The sequence below is a fragment of the Panthera onca genome, chromosome D1, assembly GCF_046562875.1.
Source record: "Panthera onca isolate mPanOnc1 chromosome D1, mPanOnc1 haplotype 2, whole genome shotgun sequence".
NCBI classification, from domain to species: Eukaryota; Metazoa; Chordata; class Mammalia; order Carnivora; family Felidae; genus Panthera; species Panthera onca.
In genome coordinates this window covers 28,435,162-28,457,105 of record NC_138348.1, presented here as the reverse complement: position 1 = coordinate 28,457,105, position 21,944 = coordinate 28,435,162, and the positions used below count along the sequence as shown (strand labels likewise).

Below are 21,944 nucleotides of genomic sequence, written 5' to 3'. Positions count from 1 at the left end.
GTCTATCATGGGAATTCAGGTCTCTATGCTCCAAACTACTATTAAAAAATGAGACAGATGACAGCATGATTGCAGAGCACTGAAAAACAGTAGGCCATAATGAAGAGTAATGATCCCTTTTAATACAGGTGGAATTAGAATGCTCCTTGAGAAAACACTTGAGATATCTATGCAGCATAATCTGCAGCAACAGTTCAACATTAATATTTTGTTATACTATATATCAGTGGTTCTCCAACACCAGTCTGCAAACAAGTACTGACCCATGACAAAATGTCACTAGTTTATGGCAAAAAAAAAAAAAAAAGTCTTTATAAATCATCAAATGTCTTTTCCTATAAAAGATGATCTTTATTCTGAGATCATATCCTTAATATGTGGTGTAAAAATATTCTTTTTTATAAAATGAAAGTGATGGTAGATGGTGTTTATTTTTAATATTGTTACTTATAAAAATAAAAAGCTGACAATTCCATCCTGTTCTTACCAATACTTTGCATGAAATTTCTGTATGACATCTAGTTTCTCTACATACTATCAAGGCTCAAATAATAATGGTACTAGTTACAGAGAGAGGCACCTGGATTATCTAAGATATTAGCACTTATAGTTAAAAGATCTTGGAACTATAGTTAAGGTCATGATTAATTCAGTGTATATATATATAAAAATATATTAGTATATATTCACATGTTTCTTATACACACACACACACACACATACATATACACTTCACACCCAACAAAATTAAGCAACACAAAAACATTGCATTTAGAACTCATGAACAGCAATTTAAAAGTTGTAGTTTTCAAATAACTGATCTAACAAAAGTGGCAGCTCTCATTGATCTAGGAAGAATACATTAACAATGTAATGTAGAGATAGTGCTGGAGCAGAACTCGGACAAAAATTTAAATTGAAGATTGCCACTAATTAAGAAGCCTTGAACTATATTGCGTACACTTTCCGGACCTCTAGTTCATCATGAAATGAAATGATTGGATTGGCTGATTACTAATATTTTGTTCATCCTAAAAATCTGTTTCAACTCCTCTAAATGGACTAGAAAACAGTCCTGGTAACTGCTACTCATAAAGAATTTGGGTAAATTCTATCCCATGTTTCTTGCGATAAGGTTTAAAATACTAGAGAAAGTCCCAGCTATCTATCTGTAGATAAGTAAAGGAGGTGGGGGATACTTGCTTATAGCTGGACTTTCAGAGATTTTTCACTAGTCTTACTGGAAGAGGTAAAGAGGTTACGAGGAAGGAGGAGTTTGACTCTGGCATACCTCCTCCCTCTCTCTCTTCCAGGTCTAAATTGTTTTTGTTTTTGTTTTAAGTTAATTTATTTTGAGGAGGGAGAGGTGCAGAGAGAAAGAGAGAGAGAATCCCAACCAGGCTCCGTGCTGTCAGCTCAGAGTCCTGCAAGGGGGCTCAATCTCATGACTGTGAGATCATGACCTGAGCCAAAATTAAGAGTTGGATGCTTAACCGACTGAGCCACCCAGGCGTCCCTCCAGGTCTAAGTTTTATAATATTAGGGGCAGGCAAGAGAAATAAAAAAGCCAAAACTCTCTTTACATAATTAGTCATAGAACATCAATGATGAGGAGACAACTCTGGCATTGTTCAGGTTAAGTCTGGCTCCAGTCAATGATGATGAATTCAACATACTTTGTGGGGCCCAGTGCAAAATTTAAAAAGCACAGAAAAGGTGCTATTGAAGATACGAAAATACAAAACTTTTTCCTTCCTTCATGGTCACTCCCCCTTTCTCTCTCTCCCTATGAGCTTATCATGTCATCGTGCTTTTTACTTTCTATTTAATGTCATGGGCCCCTGGGCAAAGGGGTACTCATAGGGCAAATTCAGATCCTCACAGATGCCTGAGGGCCACACCATACAACTCAACACTAGTAGATCCACCAGCTACTGGGTTCTACCTCCTGCAAGCTGCTGGACCCATGTATGTCCTGGCTGGGGGTGAGGAAGTCAATCTTCCTGTCCCATGGGACCTCTGCCCCAACTCATGGCAGATGGGTAACCCCCAACAGATTGCAAATGCCAGGCAGGGATACATCTCAGTACCTGGATTGAGGACTCACCCCCTGCCAAGTCACCTAATGTGCCAAGGTATTGCCAACCTGAGACAGATGATGCTGCAGACATATGCAATGGACCCAGACCCTCCCTGCTATATTTAGCCCTCCACCAAACATAAAGAGCAACAGTAGAACACAAACCTCTCCCCAGGAACGTGACCACAACAGTGGTGGAACAGAAGCAGAGAGGATGAGGCCAGGCAGGGCCTAGCATACCAAAGTATGGCAGAACCAGCAGCCAAAAATTCATCCTGAGAGGCAGCAGGAGACACAGCAAAGCCTGAGCTGAGGCTCCAAGACTCCAGTGCATGCTCCATTTTCCCATCAGACTTAATTTACAAAACATAAATTTAAAGATGAAAATTTCAAGACAGTGAACACAGAACATTAAACCTGAAGCAAAAAGCCCTTCTGAGTATGGATCCCTATGCAACTGCACTGCTTATATACCCAGGAAGTTGGCCTTGGCCTCTGCTGATGGTGGTCTTTCCATGGGAAGTGATTGTAGTTTTCTCTTTTTTTTTTTTTTAAGCTTATTTTTAAGAGAGAGAGAGAGAGAGAGAGTGAGAGAGGAGGGGCAGAGAGAGAGAGAATGAGTGAGAGAGAGAGAGAGAGAGAGAGAGAGAGAGAGAGAGAATCCCAAGTAGGTTCTGCACAGGGCTGGAACCCACAAACCGTGAGATCATGACCTGAGCCCAAATCGAGTCAGATGCCCAACTGACTGAGCCACCCAGGTACCCTGTGATTGTAGTTTTCTTGAAAAATGTTCAGCTTTACCTTCATTTCCAAGATTTCCTTCAGAGGAACACAAATATCTTCCACTGGCCACCCCAGTGGAACATGTCCTCACCTCCTTCTCTTGACTTAGACATCCAATCACTTGGCCAGGGGGACACAGAGCAATTTCTGCCCTTCCACTAACCTCCATGTTCCTTCATGTGGAACCAAGAAACCACCAAATGTCTCTCTTCTGCACCCTTACTGGGCCATACAGTATTGGAACAAGCATAATACACTTCAAGCCCCATTGGTAAAGATCACTTCAAAAACTTTCCTCCTTGAAATTTCTGGAACATAACTGTGCACTAGTCTATATGCTCTTGGTATAATTCCAAACTTCAAAAAACATATGCCAGTTCTTCCACATGAACTTATCACATTTTATTCTACTGCCAACACCAGAGTGAACCTTCAAGTTTTTACAGCATCTCAAGCATCCATCCACAAAACAAGATGGCACTTTCCCCTTTTTGTACCCCAATCTTTACATGATTTTCACATAGACTCCTTCACTTAGCTTATTAGGGGAAATGTATGACCCCTCCCAACTAGGGATGTAATAGAAAAGCCTCTCTTATGGAACTGTTACTCCCAAAACATCAGTGACCATAATTTCTTCCTCTCTCCATTTTTTTTTTAAATATGGAAATAAGATGATGGTGTGATTGCTGTGATAACAGGGCCAGTTCTACCTAAACCCATGAAGAGGGGTCTGCCTCAATTTCTGGGAGTTCACTGACTGTTCTCTTAGAATATGGTGACACTTATCACCTTCTATTTTCAGTTTTGGTCTTTGCCACAATTCTAAGACAAAGAAAAAAAATCTCATCCAATCTGTTACAAAATTAAGTCAGATACTTGATAAAACTTAACACTTAACTAGTGACTTAAATTTAAAGAAATATATATATACACACATATATTCATTACTTTAGACATTGATACCAAGTTGGTGAAGAAGGCCGTATCTTACCCCTAAAATTCAAAATGATCCCAGATAAAGTTGGGCAGATAAATGCAACTAAACAGGTAAAGCTCATTAGATATAAATATACTATATCTATATCTATATATCTATATACAACCTCATTATTTTCTTTTAACACCTTCAACTCTGCTTCCAGTTCAGTATTAACTTCAGTTTGATGCTGAAGTAACTGCTGCATATGTTGGAAAGAAGTGATGATATCCTTTAAAAGAGTATAAATATATTAGTTGAAAAAATTTTATAGGTATGTTTCTAAATTCATTCTTAAAGTACTTTTTCTAATTTCTTAACTTATTATCTTTATAGTTTAATTTAAATACCATAACAAGATACTGAAATAAACTAATAGCATATTTTACTAACTTAATATCTAAAATAACTTGTATAATTTCTTACAAAGTACTATTTCCAAGAGTTCTTCAAATAATTAACAAAGTTTTTTGAAATGGACCATGGATTATGAGACACTACTGAAAAATGTGAAGAATTCAAAACAAAAATTATTGTTGGCTTGTCTTAAAAAAGGTAAACATATCACTACTAAAATGTCATACTGCCAATGGGCTAAAATGTCATGATATGCATTCATAATGAAATGGAAGAAAAGCAGAAAAGAAAAAAAAGAAACAGAACTTTTCTTTCATGGACATTTTTTTTAAATAGAAAAATTATAAATATCAAATAGATTTAAATGAGAGTATAACATCCTGTAAATGTATGCTCTAAGCATACACACATTTCAGTAATTACCTGCTAGGGTACCAATGGTCTAAACTATCAAGGAAAAAACTGATTTATTTTTATCCTTTTTATTAATTAAATATTGTAATATTTTCCCAACTTTATTAAGATATAATTGACACATAACATTGTGTAAACTTAAGTTGTATAACATGATGATCTGATACACGTATATAGTGCTAAATAATTACCATAAGATTAATTAACATCTCTACCACTTCACATAATTCCTATTTGTGTGTGTGTGTGGTGAGAACACTTAAGATCTACTCTCTTAACAACTTTCAAGTATGTAATACAGTACTGTTAACTAAAATCATCATGCTGTACATTAAACCCCAAGAACTTGCTCATACTATAATTGGAAGCTTGTCCCCTATGACAAACATCTTCCCATTTCTCTGATTTGTTTTTTAATGGGAGCATATGTGAGACCTGATTATAAAGGTTCACATGTATCCATTCAAATGACCCTGAGTGCTTACTATGTGCTAGCAACTGACCTACACATGATTCCATTTGTTACTGAACTTGTTTATTTCTCATGTTATATCAGTTTTAAAAATATTTACTGGCTTCCAAAATATCTTATGATTGCTTGCCTGTTTTTCTTCTTGAATATGTGTAATCTCTTCATTAATCTTCTTATTTAATTCCAATTCCTTTAAAAAATTGAGTAATTTTAAAGTTATGACATAAAATTCAGAGAATTCTACATTTAATTCAGTGCTCAACAAGTTTAGGAGTGTCATGACCCCTTACCACCCCAGAGTACCAACATTTGTTTGCTGGGGAAGTAGTGGTTCTAGTGAAATAAAGACTGTATTAGACACCCAATACAGGCTGGTGTACAAATTTATAAATATTAATGCTAAAAAAACTACAAAATTTCTGATCTCCAAAAGCTTTTCTGGAGACACCACTGTACCATAAGATTACCTGACACTACATTAAAGTGGAAATAAAATGGTTATAGACAAATTTTATTGTCTTAAATTCTTGCTGATAATGGCAAAAATTACCTAGAGTGAAAAATAATTCATAATACCTTTTTTTTACTAGATATATTAACTTTACAAAGGAATGCTTTTATATTATAATCCTGAAATTCTCATAAATTTTACAAAAACAATTATATAAACATGAATGCATTTAATTAAATACCATGTTGAATCTTTCTTGAAGTTCTTGAAATTTTTGTTCTTTAATTGTTAAATGGATGTTTTCTTCTCCTATCTCTTGTTGACATGTGACCTTGGACTTTATCAAGTCTGAGGTAACTTTTTTAAGTTCCTTAACATAAGAAATATAAACAGAAAATTCAGTATAAACATTTCATCACAGCAAGGTACTTTTCTGACAGTTTTGAAGACCATTTTAAACCTATCATTTAAGACAATATTACTGGTCCATCAAGGTCTATTTCCCCTAGTTCTGTTGCAAGATAATTAGCCAAGGTGGGAATGCTATTTTGTGGCTATGACCATAGACACAATGATACAAGGATAGAATGCAGGATTTTTTCCTCTTAAAAAGAGCACACAAACCAAATGAACTAACCAACCGGAAGTACGGTGTTTTTATTTATTACTTATTTAACAAAAATCTTCTGAGATAAAAAAAGGAAATAAAAGATTATCAGTTTCCAAGTTTGTTAGCATCTAATAAAAGTTTCTGTAAGAAATAATCACAATATAACGTGATGATTGCTAAACTATAGGAATGCACAGAAACATAAAGAAAGAAGGAGTTTGGTTGAGGGCATCAAGAAGGCACTATTAGGAAAAGCGGTTTCTGAATGGAGTCTTCAAAGATGAATTTGCAAAGAAGGCAAAAAAGGAGTACACATTCTAGACAAAAAGATTCTACACGTACAAACATGCAGAAACATAAAAGATCATGGTATTTTTCAGGGAACCAGAATAGGATATAGTTGGAGCTTATATGTTATGGGTAAGGGGGAGGGGTAGAGTATTTGTGATTGGGGCTAGAAATTTGACAAGATTCAAATTTTGAAAGGGATTTGTGGGCCAAGATAAAAAGTTTTAATTTTATCCTCTAGTCAATGAGGTAATAATTGAAGGATTTGGGGGCACCTGGGTGGCTCAGTCAGTTAAGTGTCTGACTCTTGATTTGGGCTCAGGTTATGATCTCAGGGTCATGAGATCTAGCCCCATGTTGGGCTCCATGATGGGCATGGAGCCTGCTTAAGATTCTCTCTCTCGCTCTCCCTTTGCCCCTCCTCCCTCTCAAAAAAAAAAAAAAATTGAAGGATTCTGAGTAGGAGAAAGACATAAGATTTGTAATTCAAAAAAATAACTCTAGCATCACTGCAGATTATTAGAATCGCAGGGGATATAAAAGAAGTCTTCATTTGTGAAGTTACATATCCATTGAGCTTAACAGATATCATCCAAACACATTATAATTCTGAAATACCAACTTCTGAATTGGTGTATAATTTATTATACTGCTGTTCTGTGTATACTCACTATATTAAAACACTCAAGAATGTGATTTTCACATTCTTAACTACACAGTATCTGAACTCCCTCTGAATTCTGGAGGAATTCTACAAGAGTCCACTGCCCACTAGAGAAGCCAGACATGGCAGATACTAGCTTTATGAGCATGAGGCCAGACTGTGCTAATCAGATACACCTGTCCTGGATATTGGATCAGAAACTAATACCACAAAGAACAAGAACTGTTGCAAATCCATCTGTTGGCAGTCTGCAGGGGCAATGCTAGTAACATCAAGTTTCCATGGGCAACAATGACACCACAGTAGCGTAGCAGCATCATTACAGTCAGTAGTGACAACATACAATACTCAGGACTGGAAGTTGATTTTATGGCATGCTCTTCAATACTGCATAGGTTCCCTTTCTGACCATTTTCTAAGTCTGAGATGACCAACATCTAAATTCCTTTGCTGGGGCAACTGGGTGGCTCAGTCGCTTGAGGAGCTGACTTTGGCTCAGGTCATGAGCTTGCACTTCGTGGGTTTGAGCCCCACATCAGACTCTGTGCTGACAACTCAGAGCCTGGAGCCTGATTTGGATTCTGTGTCTCCCTCTCTCTCTGCCCCTTCTCCACTCACTTGCACGCGCATGCTCTCTCTCTCTCCTCTCTCTCTCAAAAATAACCATTTAAAAAAGTTTTAAATTCTTTTGCTGACAAAATCAACTTACAGTTAAGAATCCTAATACACTTCAACTTTTAAAAGATGGCATGTAATGAAAAATGCTCACCATCACTCATCATCAGGGAAATACAAATCAAAACCATAATGAGATATCACCTCACACCTATCAGAATGGCTAAACTCAGGCAACAACAGATGTTGGCTAGGATGCAGAGAAAGAGGAGCCTTTTGCACTGCTGGTGGGAATGCAAACTGGTGCAGCCACTCTGGAAAACCGTATGGAGGTTACTCAAAAAAATAAAAATAGGACTGCCCTATGACCCAGCAATTGCACTACTAGGTATTTATCCAAAGGACACAAAAACACTGATTCAAAGGGATATGTGCACCCCAATGTTTACAGCAGCACTATTGACAATAGCCAAAGTATGGAAAATCCCAAATGTCCATTGACTGATGAATGGATAAAGAAGATGTGATACATACACACACACACACAATGGAGTGTTACTAGGTTATCAAAAAAAATGAAATCTTGCTATTTACAACAACATGGATGCAACTAGAGTGTACTATACTAAGCAAAGTAAAAGAAAGACAAATATATGATTTCACTCATATGTGGAATTTAAGAAACAAAACAAATGAACATAGGGGAAGGGAAGCAAAAATAAGATAAAAACAGAGAGGGAGACAAACCATAAGAGACTCTTAAATACAGAGAACAAACTAAGGTTGCTGGAGGGGTGTTGGATGGGGTGATGGGCTAAATAGGCGATGGGCATTAAGGAGGACACTTGTCGGGATGAGCAGTCAGTGTTGTATGTAAGTGATGAACCACTAAATTCTATGCCTGAAATCATTATTACACTATATGTTAAGTAACTTTGATTTAAATTAAAAAAAAAGAATTTGTTAAAAAAAAATTAAAAAACAAAAGACTGTAAGAACTGAATAAATAATAACAACTCTTCTGAAGGGAAAAAAAAGTTCATTAGGGTGGTAAGACTACAGGAAATTTTTATTTTCTTCATTGTACTGATTAGTATTTTTTTCAAAATAAACACATTTCTCACATATCAGAGTACAGTATATACATATATGTAGTATAATATAGTATATAATAGAATACAAAGCCATGGAAACAGGTGCAATCACTTAGAGTTATTAGTTAGAAGACAGAAGATGGCAAATGACTGAGTCCTAAAGAACTCCAACACTCATGGATTAGAGAAGAAGCTAATATTAGAAGGAAGTACAGTCAGCTGAGGTAGGTGGAAAATCAAGAGTGTAATATCAAGGAAGCTGAAAAAGGAACAGCAGAAAATAGTGCTGCCAAAACTTCCAGAGTTCTTCATGTTATAGCTTCAGCTGCCCAGAGAAAACTTCACCCAATCATAACTCAATACCTAGTTCAAAATCCAGAAGAAAGGATTAACTGGTCTTAGTTCACATGTCCCTTTTAGATATGTGCACTGCCTAAAATGACTGCTAAAGTAAAACATGGGTCAAGAGGGGCGCCTGGGTGGCTCAGTCGGTTGGGCGGCCGACTTTGGCTCAGGTCATGATCTCGCGGTCCGTGAGCTCGAGCCCCACGTCGGGCTCTGTGCTGACAGCTCAGAGCCTGGAGCCTGTTTTGGATTCTGTGTCTCCCTCTCTCTGACCCTCCCCTGTTCATGCTCTGTCTCTGTCTCAAAAATAAATAAATGTTTATAAATAAATAAAAAAAAATTTTTTTTAAAACATGGGTCAAGAGACAGGACTTCATGCTTAGAAAAGCAGGCAAATTAATGGCTGGTACAAAGAGAACAATCAGCATATACTGAATAATGAAAGAAGTCTGAACAAAGAAGGCAGGCCTTGAAGAATGAGTAATATACTGGATTTTCTCCATTTGTCTCTCCTGACTCACTCTCCACCCTTTCCCCATACTGCTCTGTCCCCTGTGTGCTGATATCTGTGGATGTAGCAGTTTTTCTTGCTTCTGGCTGGGTTCAATCTCTGGAAGGCACCAGTAAATCAGTATCCTGGGAAGACAGACAGATAGAGGTATTTCCCCAGTTTTCTCCCTATATGGCCACGAAATGACAATAGCTCTGTACCTTTGCCAAAGGTCACAGCTTCTGAATTCAGCTTTCTTCTACAGCTGTGCCTATAGCTCTCTCCAGGTTCCCAGTAGCTGCTTCCTTCCCTTTCCCCTGGGGTTTATGTGGTATAATCATTCCCCCACTGCTTCTATCGCTGTGGTGATTCATTATCCCTGTTGGTTCCCCTGAACCCTGCCCATAACTTTGTAAACAGCTTCTTCATCAAACTTTTCTCTTTTACCTATTCCAATGTGCCATCTGTTTCCTGACTCAATCCTGTTTAATACAAGTAAACTGAGAGAAGGCATTTCGAGTGTGGACAGGAGAAATGGAGGGGAGCAAAGGCAAAAAAAGAAAGGCATAGTGAGGAATTATAATAATTGCAACAAAGATTTTTGCATTAAATAGAACAGAAGATGCTTAATAAATAGTAGGAAACAATGCTGAAGATGTAGAATGTGGCCAGACTTTGGAAGTTCTGGAAGGTCAATTAAAGAAGTATGGGACTAAATCATATGTTGTACACTTATACTTACATAATGTTATATGTCAATTTGTCTCAATAAAGTAGAAAAAATTTGGGACTTGATTCATTAGGCAAAAGAGAAGTTATTCAATCTATCGTTCCTTCTATATATACTAAATATCTAGCATGTCCAGCACATAGAAGCAATGCATTACACTAGTAACCTAATAAAGTTAGTTTGACAACAAAAGTGAATAAAAACCAGATAAAAGAACTTTGGCTAAGGGGCTGTTTTATTAATCCAGGCATGAGATGATAAATGTCTATATTACTGAGAAATGGAGAATGGAATATATGAGATATTTTAAGATATAATTGAGTAGACAAAGGGAATGAAGGGAAAAAATTATTCCAGAATATCTAGGTGAAGCTAGGAGAAATGAAAATAAAAACCATAAAATGTGGAAGAGAAAGCATGAAAATGGAAAAGAAATGGGAAGTCTACTTCACTGATGAAATAGATGAAAATGTATTTAAGACAAGAAACAAGAGGTTAACGATCTGAGACTATCAAGCAAGCGAAAAAAGCACAAATCACTAAGCCTGAGCCAGAGGTTATTATTTATATTGATATCTTTATATCTATATATAGATATAGATATAAAAGTCTTTCATTCATGTTTTTTTTTTCAAATTATAAAAGGCTACCCATGATAAATTCCCCGAAATGAAGTTCCAATGTCCTAGCAATGGTTCATCTTCACTGTCAGCAAGAAGATTTCCTTTGAAAGGAGAGTTGTATGAATTTGGGGGATGGCCGGGGCAGAGAGGAGGGATGTTGAGAATGAAGAATAAATCCAATATGTACTCTGCTGACCCTGAATTTACAATAAGTCATAGAAGGAGATGACCCTTCAGGTAGCTGAAAATATAGAACTGATATTAAGGGAAATGTGAGGCTGGAAACGTAAAGTCATCTGCATGAAGTGAATCACTGAATCACAGAATATGAGCTAACTCAAAGAGATAATACGAGAAAAGAATAACAGAGACCTTAAGATAGAACTTTGGAGGAATGGAAGAAAAATGATGATCAGGGAGCCAAAGGCATTTGTAAAGAACTTTAAAGGGCACCTGGGTGGCTCAGTTGGTTGACTGTCCAACTCTTGATTTCAGCTCAGGTCATAATCCCAGGGTCATGAGACTAAACCCCACATTGGGCTCTGAGCTGAGCATGGAGCCTGCTTAAAATTCTCTCTCTCCCTCTGCCCTTCTCCCCAGCTTGCATTCTCTCTAAAATAAAAATAAATAAATAATTCTTTTAAAAAAGACACTTAAAAAGTGAGTTTATCACACAGATGATATAAAATGAACCCATTTTACATTTTAGACATCCAATATTTTGCAAAACACAATATTCTGTAATTAAAACACAAAGTGTCAGCAGTATCAATTAGGATGCTTTGGTTACAGGTATCAGAAAACCATATTTAAACCATCAAATACTAAGGACATTTATTCTTCCACATAACAGGGAGTCCAAAGTTGAGCAGGTTCTTCACTTTTATTCAACATAGTACTGGAAGTCCTAGTCCCAGCAATTATACAACAAAAAGAAATAAAAGGGATCCAAATTTGTAAGGAAGAAATAAAACTCTCACCATTTGCAGATGACATGATGCTATACATAGAAAATCCTAAAGACTCTACCAAAAAACTACTAGAACTGATAAATGAATTCAGTAAGGTCACAGGATACAAAACAAAAACAGACACAGAAATCTGCTGCATTCCTATACACTAATAATAAAGCAGCAGAACGTGAAATAAAGAAAACAATCCCATCTAGGTGCATCTGGGTGGCTCAGCTGGTTGAGCATCCAACTTCAGGTCATGATCTTGCAGTTTATGGGTTCAAGCCCCACATTGGGCCCTGTGCTGATAGCTCAGAGCCTGGAGCCTGCTTCAGATTCTGTGTCTCCCTCTGCCGCACCCCTGCTCACACTCTGCCTCTTTCTCTCTCAAAAAAATAAATGTTTAAAAAAAAAAAAAAAAAAAAGAACAATCCCATCTACAATTATACCAAACACAGGGGCACCTGAGTGGCTCAGTTGGTTAAGCGCCTGAGTCTCGATTTCAGCTCAGGTCATGATCCCAGGGTGGTGGGATGAAGCCCATGTTGGGTTCTGCACTGACAGTGCAGAGCCTGCTTGGGATTCTCTCCCCCTCTCTCTGCTACTCCCCCACTCCTGTCTGTCTGTCTGTCTCTCTCTCAATAAATAACAACTTTAAAAAAATAGACACATAGATCAATGGAACAGAACAGAAAACCCAGAAATAATTATATGGTTAAGGGGCTCTTGGGTGGCTCAGTCAGTTAAGCGTCTGACTTCGGCTCAGGTCATGATCTCACAGTTCGTGGGTCCAAACCCCATGTTGGACTCTGCACTGAAGGCTCAGAACCTAGAGCCTGCTTTGGATTCTCTGTCCCCCTCTCTCTCTCTCTGCCCCTCCCCCACTTGTTCTCTCTCTCTCAAAAATAAATATTAAAAAAATAAAAAATATATGGTCAAGTAATATTTGACAAAGCAGGAAAGAACATCCAATGAGAAAAGTCTCTTCAAAAAATGGTGCTGAGAAAACTGGACAGATACATGCAAAAGAATGCAACTGGACCACTTTCTTACACCATACACAAAAATAAAATCAAAATGGATTAAAGACCTAAATGTGAGACCTGAAACCATAAAAATCCTAGAAGAGACCACAGGCAGTAATGTCTCTGACATCAGTTTTAGCAACATTTTTCTAGATATATCCCCTGAGGCAAGGGAAATAAAAGCAAAAATAAACTATCGGAACTACATCAAAATAAAAAGCTTCTGCACAGCAAAGGAAACAATCAACAAAATTAAAAGCCAACCTACAGAATGGGAGAAAATATTTGCAAGTGACATAATTGATAAAGGGTGAGTATCCAAAATATATAAAGAACTTATAAAACTCAACACTCAAAAACCAAATAATCCAATTAAAAAATAGGCAGAAGACATGAACAGACATTTCTCTGAAGAGAAATTTAGATGGCAAACAGACACATAAAAAGATATTCAATATCTCTCATCATCAGGGAAATGCAAATCAAAACTACAATGAGCTATCACCTCAGGCCTGTCAGAATGGCTAAAATCAAAAACTCAAGAAACAACAAGTGTTGGCGAGGATATGCAGAAAAGAGAACAGTAACCATTGTTGGTGGGAAAGCAAACTGGTGCAGCCACTGTGGAAAAGAGGCGGGGGGTGGGGGGAGGGAGGGGGAGAGAGAGAAAGAGAGAGAGAGAAACTAAGAAACAGACTCTTAACTATAGAGAACTGATGGTTACCAGAGGAGAGTTGGATGGGGGGATGAGGATGGGGATAGGTGATGGGGGATTAAAGAATGCACGTATGATGAGCACTAAGTAATGTGTATAACTGCTGAATCACTATATTCCTGAAATATGACACTGTGTAGTTAACTGGAATTAAAATTAAAAACTTATTTAAAAAAATTAAAAAACTAAAAGTTGGGCAGGTTCTTGTGTTGGTTGATTCAGGGACTCAATGACTAGGATATTTATTAAAGACTAGGTATTATCAAAGACTAGGATATTTTTATTTCTCCACTTTCCATTCCTGGGACTGTCCTCATTGTTCCACTGTTGAGACTATAGGAAGAGGCCAATATAGGTACTGCATAGCAACTGTGTCTTCCTGGAACCCCTGAAGAGTAAGAAAATTTTTCTTTGAACCACTTCCTGCTGGCCAGAACTAGATCACAAGCTCATTCGTGAACCAAACACTGGCATGGAAAATGGAGAGTATATTAAGTGCCTTAGAGACAGACTGATCATATAAGGTGGACTGGATATTGGGGGAATTGTCACAATGTCCACTACAAGAAAAATTTCAGCTACATTGTAAAATATACAGGTTGTTTAGACTATTACTTACTACAAACATTACATAGTACAATAGAGGATAAATGGAGAGTATTTTTTTACAAGCTGATTGACCTTAAGTAATTCACCTACTCCCTTGAGGTTTTGGTTCCCTTTCCAAAAAAAGGGGAGATTGGATCCAGTTAATGGTTTTTAAATTGTGCTCTGAGAAGTCCTAGAGGTTCCATGGAGACCCTTCATGGCTACTAATAGAGGAGAAAGAGCCCCTGGTATATGTCCAGTGTTCCTCCAATGCTTCCTTCAATCACAACAGCTCTACCTTATTTATCTTAATATTATTGATCTTCCACATCTCGCACTGAGGGTTCTGCAGCTCAAATAACGACAAAAACCAGATTAGATGATCCATATGATTCCATGAAATTTAGAGATGATCTGAAGAAGATAGTCTGGAGAGAACCAGATGTTATAGAAATAGAAAATAGTTCAAGTGTGAAGGGAGAAAGAACAGTTGATGAGTCAGAAGGAATTTCAGACTTTATTATCTGATAAAGGAACTTAGAGGCGAATGATGCTGTGTTTCAGTGGTCTTGAAAGGCTATCCAAATAAACCACCTATAGTTTGTAGTACAAAAAAGCTGGATCCGTCAAAACTGTCTTAATCCTTACCAAGTAACAATAATCCCATAAATTTCTATGGTGTGTTGGACTTTCTGAAGTGTTTTACCATGCATTTATTGTTTTATATTTATTTCACATATATAAAATAAGAAAGGCAGAAATCATTATGCTCATATTTAAAAACGAGAAAATAAAAGGGGGAAAGAGAAAAGCAACACCCATCCATATACATCTGGGTCAAGTACCTCTTTGAAATGACTATAGTTGAAAGGTATAGTTTTTTTTTTAATTTTATTTTAACGTTTATTTATTTTTGAGACAGGAAGAGACAGAGCATGAACAGGGGAGGGTCAGAGAGAGGGCGACACAGAATCTGAAGCAGGCTCCAGGCTCTGAGCTGTCAGCACAGAGCCCAACCTGGGGCTAGAACTCATGGATCGCAAGATCATGACCTGAGCCGAAGTCAGCCGCTTAACCGACTGAGCCACCCAGGCGCCCCGAAAGGTATAGTTTTAAAGAAAAAGATAATATGATGAATAAAGATAAATAGAATAAATGAGAAATATTATGCAGGGTATTATGTGTTGGCAGGAGGAGACAAATGGACTGGGTGAGGTAGTGAGGACTGAAGGACTAGAGGTAAAGAGAACAACTTTGAGAGTGTAATAGTACAGATGATAGAAAACAATGCTCTGACTGGAGAAAGAGGAGGGCCAAATGAAAGAGCCCAAAGGAAGCAGTATTTAATGATAAAGTTTCAAGGTAAGGACATACAGGTGTATAGATCTTTATAGTCAAGGCATATAAGGAGCTGGTATTTCAGGAGTATTAATAGTTAACAATTTCCTCTTTTAACAAATATATGATTTCTAACGGGGAATAAGAAAGCGAAGAAACTTATGTGAATAAATTGCTTATACTGCCATTACTATCAGTAAAATGGTTCTAATTGTACATTCTGTAGCCAAACAGGTTCCAATCCTGGCTTTAGGTAACTTATTTAACTTCCTTCTGTATCAAGTTCCTCATCTGTAAACTGGGAATATAATTTTTTAAAAACTAACAAAGTGCCTGGTATGTAATACTCCATGCAATGTGTACGTTGAGTAGCTACTCTGTGCTAGACACTGTTACCTATTATTACTACTAAGGTGAATCTAAAGGATTCTAGGATTATTTTCTCTACTTTAAAAATAGTCTGAATTCTTAATAATGGTATAATTAAATATCTTTTTATTTATTTAAAGAATTAAGGTTCCTTCTTTCACAGCTAAAAACAATAAGAATTTTCCTGTAGACCATGAGCTCCTCAAGGAAAGGTGCCATGTTTTATACTTATCCCATAGCAGCTTAATACATTCAGGAATCTAAAGGGAACTAAACAGGGGCACCTGGGTGGCTCAGTCAGTTAACTACCTGACTTCAGCTCAGGTCATTATCTCGTGGTCCATGATTTCAAGCCCTGTATCAGGCTCTGTGCTGACAGCTCAGAGCCTGGAGCCTGTTTTGGATTCTGTGTCTCTCTCTCTCTCTCTCTCTCTCTCTCTCTCTCTGACCCTCCCCCACTGTGCTCTCTCAAAAATGAATAAATGTTAAAAAAAATTTTTTTAAATAAATAAAAGGAACTAAACATTATAATGACTCTAATAAGAAAAAAGTGATGAACATGATTATGAAAAAATTGTGACTTATCTTTACCTAAAATAAGATTTAATGAAATCAAATGGGATCAGATGGGATTGAGCCCTGCATCAGGCTCCTGGAGCCTTTAGCCTGCTTAAGATTCTTGTTCTCTCTCCCTCTGCCCCAGTGTATTTTTTTGGCTAGAAAATAACCTTGACTGCTGTAATCAACAGCCCTAAATTTGTGACCTTAAAATAGGTTAATTCTTCACTATAAGTACAGATCCAAGAATACGCTAGAAAACAACAATTACAGAAATAAGATGGTATAATAAAACATTACTCTAGAACTAGAGGGTCTTTGACTTAACAAACTTATTGAACAAAACAATGTATTGCTCTTATTATTTCCACCCTGGATAAACATTTAAAAACAAGGGTTGGGAGCTAAACTGACTATGGTTACTGAAGGGTATTAAAAAAAAAAATCTAGTAATTTCAGCAATTAATTTAATTTCTTAAAAATTTATGGGATGCCTGAGTTAAGCATCTGACTTCGGCTCAGGTCATAATCTCACAGTTTGTGAGTTCAAGTCCCGCATCGGGCTTTGCACTGACAGCTCACAGCCTGGAGCCTGCTTCGGATTCTGTGTCTTCCTTTCTCTCTCTCTGCCCCTCCCCCACTTGTGCTCGCTTGCTCACTATCAAAAATAAATAAACATTTAAAAAAATTAGGAGATTAATTCAAAGGAAAATATCTGTTAGAGGACCTTAAAGTTTTAATCTCAATTCAGATTTACAGGATATTTGGCTAATTTTTATATTGTTACTCAGTATTTAGTCAAATATCATCTGAATGTTAAAAGCAAATCTTTTGGGGCATCTAAGTGGCTCAGTCGGTTAAGCACCCAACTCTTAATTTCCACTCGTGTCATGATCCCAGGGTCATGAGATCAAACCCCAGGTCAGGCTCCCTGTCAAGTGTGGAGCCTGCCTGAGATTCCCTCTCCCTCCCTCTGCCCCTCTCCCTGCTTGCACCCTCCCTCTCTCTCTGAAATAAAAATTAAATAAAATTAAATAAATACAAAATAAAAACAAATCTTTTGTGCTCAATTGATTCTTTTTAAAAAAGCCACCAATAATACTGGATTTAAAATAAGGTACATCTTTACAAAATGGTGTTTTTAAAAACTTGCTTTCAAGCTGCTTTTTTTGGTGCACTAAAATGATAATTTTTAAAATTTGAAACAATTTTTTAACTTTTAATTTTTTATATTGTATTTTCCTAAAGCAAGACACACTTATAAGAAGTAAACAAACATTCTAATAACTTAGAAAGTAAATTATTGGATGCCTTTTAATGCTAGTTTCACACTAATGATCTAGTCTAGTTTTACTCCTAAGACACAACGTTCTACTGATAAAAGTATAATTAAACTGAAGTGTATGTCACTAAAACTTATATTCACATGAAGTGGCTTACAATTATCTGAATTAATAAAGGAAAATCCTTTTTCTACAAATTATTTCTTCTGTCAAGGTTATAAAGTGCAACAAACTCCTATGGCTTTCTACGCTTTTCAACTGAAAACATAGAGCTGTTGTAATTAGCTAAGTTTTATAGGAGATACTCTAAAATGCATCAATTCCTATTACAATAATTGTTCTGAAACAAGAAAGTGGGAAAGGGGAGGGTAAGAGTGAAAATTCAGTATATGGCTGACAAAAGTAAAAGCTAATCATTTCTTATGTCTTTCTTTTTCTTATATTAATTACTTAATCTTAAGAACATAATAAATTAAAATCAGAGACCTCCACGAAACGATTTTCCACTGAAAATATGCTTTTGATTTTATAGCCTTTATAGCTTTTAAATATCCTGAACTTTTAGTACATTGTCTGTTTTCTAACCATTTTATTCAAAGCTGTTAGCACAGCGAATAAACAGCACAAGCTTTGATCTCATTAAATTACAACTTATAGTTCCTAGAGTCATAAATATTGTGCTCTTTTTTCCTTTACCCCTCCTTTTCTGGTACAGGGTAGTCTGTTAAATATCACTATCTCCTTGAGTGCTCTGACGTTTACTCAGACAAATACCAGAGGTTATGAATGCTGCTCATAGATAGTATCAGGAATTCTTCATGATTGCCATAATAGTGAACCCAGCATTCAAAACTGTAATATCTAGTTTAATCTAACAGCTAAGTTTGGTCTATTTAACTTTGCTTCCCCCCCCAAAAAAAAATCCATCTCGTCACAAACCAATAGCTTAACTGTTCTAAATAAAATCATAAAACAGAATAAAAAAATAAAAATTATCTTTGGGAAAATGATTAAAAGTTTTAAGTGAGTGATATAGCCAATGTTACCAGACTTGATTAGCTTCTGAAAAAGAAAATAAAAAATGAAAAAGCTTTTCTGAAAGTTAAAAATTAAGACTACATAAAAAATACAAAATTCTTATACCTAGAATGTCTGAAATATTACAAATGGCTATTAAAATGTATTTTTAAATTTTTACTCTTTCAGCTACTCAGACTTAAAACTCTCAATGTACAAAAATCCTCTCACTTTACCCGTTTGTACACTCTCTCTTCCAAGAACTAGTAGGTACAACAGCATGGTCACTGACTGTAATGCTCTCTAGAGAGATAGGCCACCACTGCAGGACACATCAGTACATTTAGTTAGCCCTGGTAGGGCTCCAAGACCTGGGAAAAATGGGTAAGTGTGCTCATGAGCAACACTATTCTACCTGTGCAAAGAAAGAGACATTCTCTTTAACCTAATCCGCCAATGGTTTTACAAGAGCCTCGTCTCCATCTACAGGCCAGTCTTAAACTATATGTTAGAAATATATTATTATTATGCTATAATGAAACATTTGTCCTTATTTAATGAAAAAAACGCATATAACTTAATACAGAAACTTATGAGGTATAATGTAGTAATGTAAATAATGTAAAAACTGAACAAAAGCATATGAATATTTTAATATAATCACTAAATTAATGTGATTAATCAATTAACTCAGTGAGAAAAATATTAAAATATAAATGAATCAAAGAGACATCACCAAAAATGTGCTTATGCACAAGTAGTCAGTATTTAGTTATTTATATTTATTTGCATTCGCAATTAATATTGACAAAAATGAATGGTCCTTTTAACAATCCTCTGATTTGAGACTACAAATTTTTAAATTACATATTTTCTCCTTATATTAAAAAAGCCATCTTTAATATTCTAGGATGTGACTGAAAATAAATGTTCTTTACATAAAAACTGTCTAGTTTTCTAGATAGACTTAAAACTTTCAAGGGCTAGGAACATACGCTTCTAATGTTTTATACTGAGCTACACTATGCGCTTCCTTTCTGATGCTTCAGGTATAAGGATAGAATCCAGGGAATATAAAACCATTTTCTTGGCTTATAAGAAAGTTGTAAGACCAAAGAACTAGATACAATAGTGTTACAAATATTAATGGCCCTTGGGCTCTGACTTAGCATTTAGAATCCACTTCAATCTTTATTTTAAGTAATCCTGCTTTCCTTGAAATGATGCTAAAACAGAAAGTAACAAAATTTCCTGATTTCTTGAGTTATGCTTTAAACTATATGTTATTTATCTCACAGCACAAAACACTCCTCTTCAAAACTTAGGTCTGTCACTCTAGGCTTAGTTTTAATTTCAGTAAAATTAAAACTAAGTCCGTCAGTAAAAACGGAGGGCTTCTTATTTCCAGTCAAACAAGTAAGGAGTTTAAACTTCGTCCCGACAACTTTATCCTGACAACAAATAAAAGCTGAACAAACTGAAAATCAACAACTCTTCTTAGATCTGTCAGAGAAATGAGGTCATAAAGGAAACAGCTACCTCAATGATTGGAGAGACAGACGGGTGAATATGGAGAATTATAAACTACCAGAGCAGAAATCCACAAACAGAAACCTCTGCAAGAACTAATGCCAGTACAGGAAAAGCTGAACTGTGACTGACTGACTACCAGAGGCCCAGTGTGGAAAACCCTGAGAGTTAAAACAAAAAAAAATTTAGGGGGACACAGTCATGGGGGAACCCCCCGCCCAAACACTTTTATGAATTTCACTTCCAAGTCTTCTCACAGTGAATATCAGAAAAAAATAATTCCTCCTGCTTCCAGGAGGAGGAGGGGAGAAGGAACCATTGTGAAATATGCCAGGGCATTCTGTTCTTCTAACAAGGGCTGACCTCAGGAGAAGCTACTGGACCTGAGCCTAAACTACCTAGGGAAAGGGTAATATCCAAATCCAGCCCCCTCCAACCATCCTGTACCACTCGAGAGAAAAAACTGAGAAGTACTGTGAAGTTCACAGTCCAGTAAACTGTATAGACCACTGCATCCAAAAACAGCAGATTACAAATCCTTCTCAAGCTTACATAGAACATTCACCAGTCTGGACTGTAAAACACACCTTCAAAAATTTAAAAGACAAAAATTATATAATGTCTGCTCTTAGACTACAATAAAATTAAACTAGAAATCAATAAATGGTAGCTTGAAAATACTTGGAGCTTAAACAGCACACTTCTGAATAACACATGGGTCAAAGAAGAAATCTCAGGAGAAATTTTAAAATATTTTAAGCTAAACGAAAATACAACTAAACAAAATTTGTGGAATGCAATGGAAGCAATGGTTACAGGGAAGTGGATAGCACTGAATGCAGATGTTAGAAAAGAAAAAATACCAAAATGTGGAAGGAACCGAAGTGTCCAATGACAGATGAATGGATAAAGATGTGATATATATACACAACGGAATATTAGTCAGCCATAAAAAGGATAACACCTTGCCATGTGCAAAAACACAATGGGCCTAGAAGGTATTATGCTAAGAGAAATATGTCAAAAGAGAAAGATAAATACCAGAAGATTTCACGTATATGTGGAATCTAAAAAAATAAATAAATAAAAAGCAGAAACAGACCCATAAATACTGAGAACAAACTAATGGTCACCAGAGGAGTCGGGTTAGGGTATGGACAAAATAGATGAAGGGGAGTAGGGGATGCAGGCTTCCAGTTTTGGAATAAATAAGTCACGGGGATAAAACAAACGGCATAGCGAATATAGTCCATGGTCTTGTAGTAGCAATGTATGGTGACAGAGAGTAGCTACAGTTGTGGTGAGCAGAGCACAGTGTATAGACTTATTGAATCACTATGTTTTATACCTGAAACTAATGTAACATTATATGTCAAATACAATTTTATTTAAAAAAGAAAAAGAAAAAATCTAAAACATCTAAACTTTAAACTTAGGAAACTAGAAAAAGCAAAGTAAAATCAAAGTAAACAGAATAAGTAATAAAAATTAGAGAGAAATAAATGAAAATGAAAATGAAAACAATACATCAATAGAGAAAATCAAGGAAACCAAAGGCTGATTCTTTGAAACA

At 36.3% G+C, this 21,944-nt stretch overlaps 1 protein-coding gene across 1 annotated transcript in view; it reads right to left on the bottom strand.

Moving 5' to 3' along the window:
• The window catches only part of CCDC73 (coiled-coil domain containing 73), a 126,018-nt gene that overhangs the window by 27,724 nt on the left and 76,350 nt on the right, over positions 1-21,944 (bottom strand). Inside the window, exons 9-11 of the mRNA XM_060606293.3 lie at positions 5,778-5,906; positions 5,216-5,275; positions 3,970-4,074 (exon numbers count right to left, since the gene is read on the bottom strand). Coding sequence (XP_060462276.1) covers positions 3,970-4,074; positions 5,216-5,275; positions 5,778-5,906 — 294 coding nt within the window. The remainder of the gene's footprint in view (positions 1-3,969; positions 4,075-5,215; positions 5,276-5,777; positions 5,907-21,944) is intronic.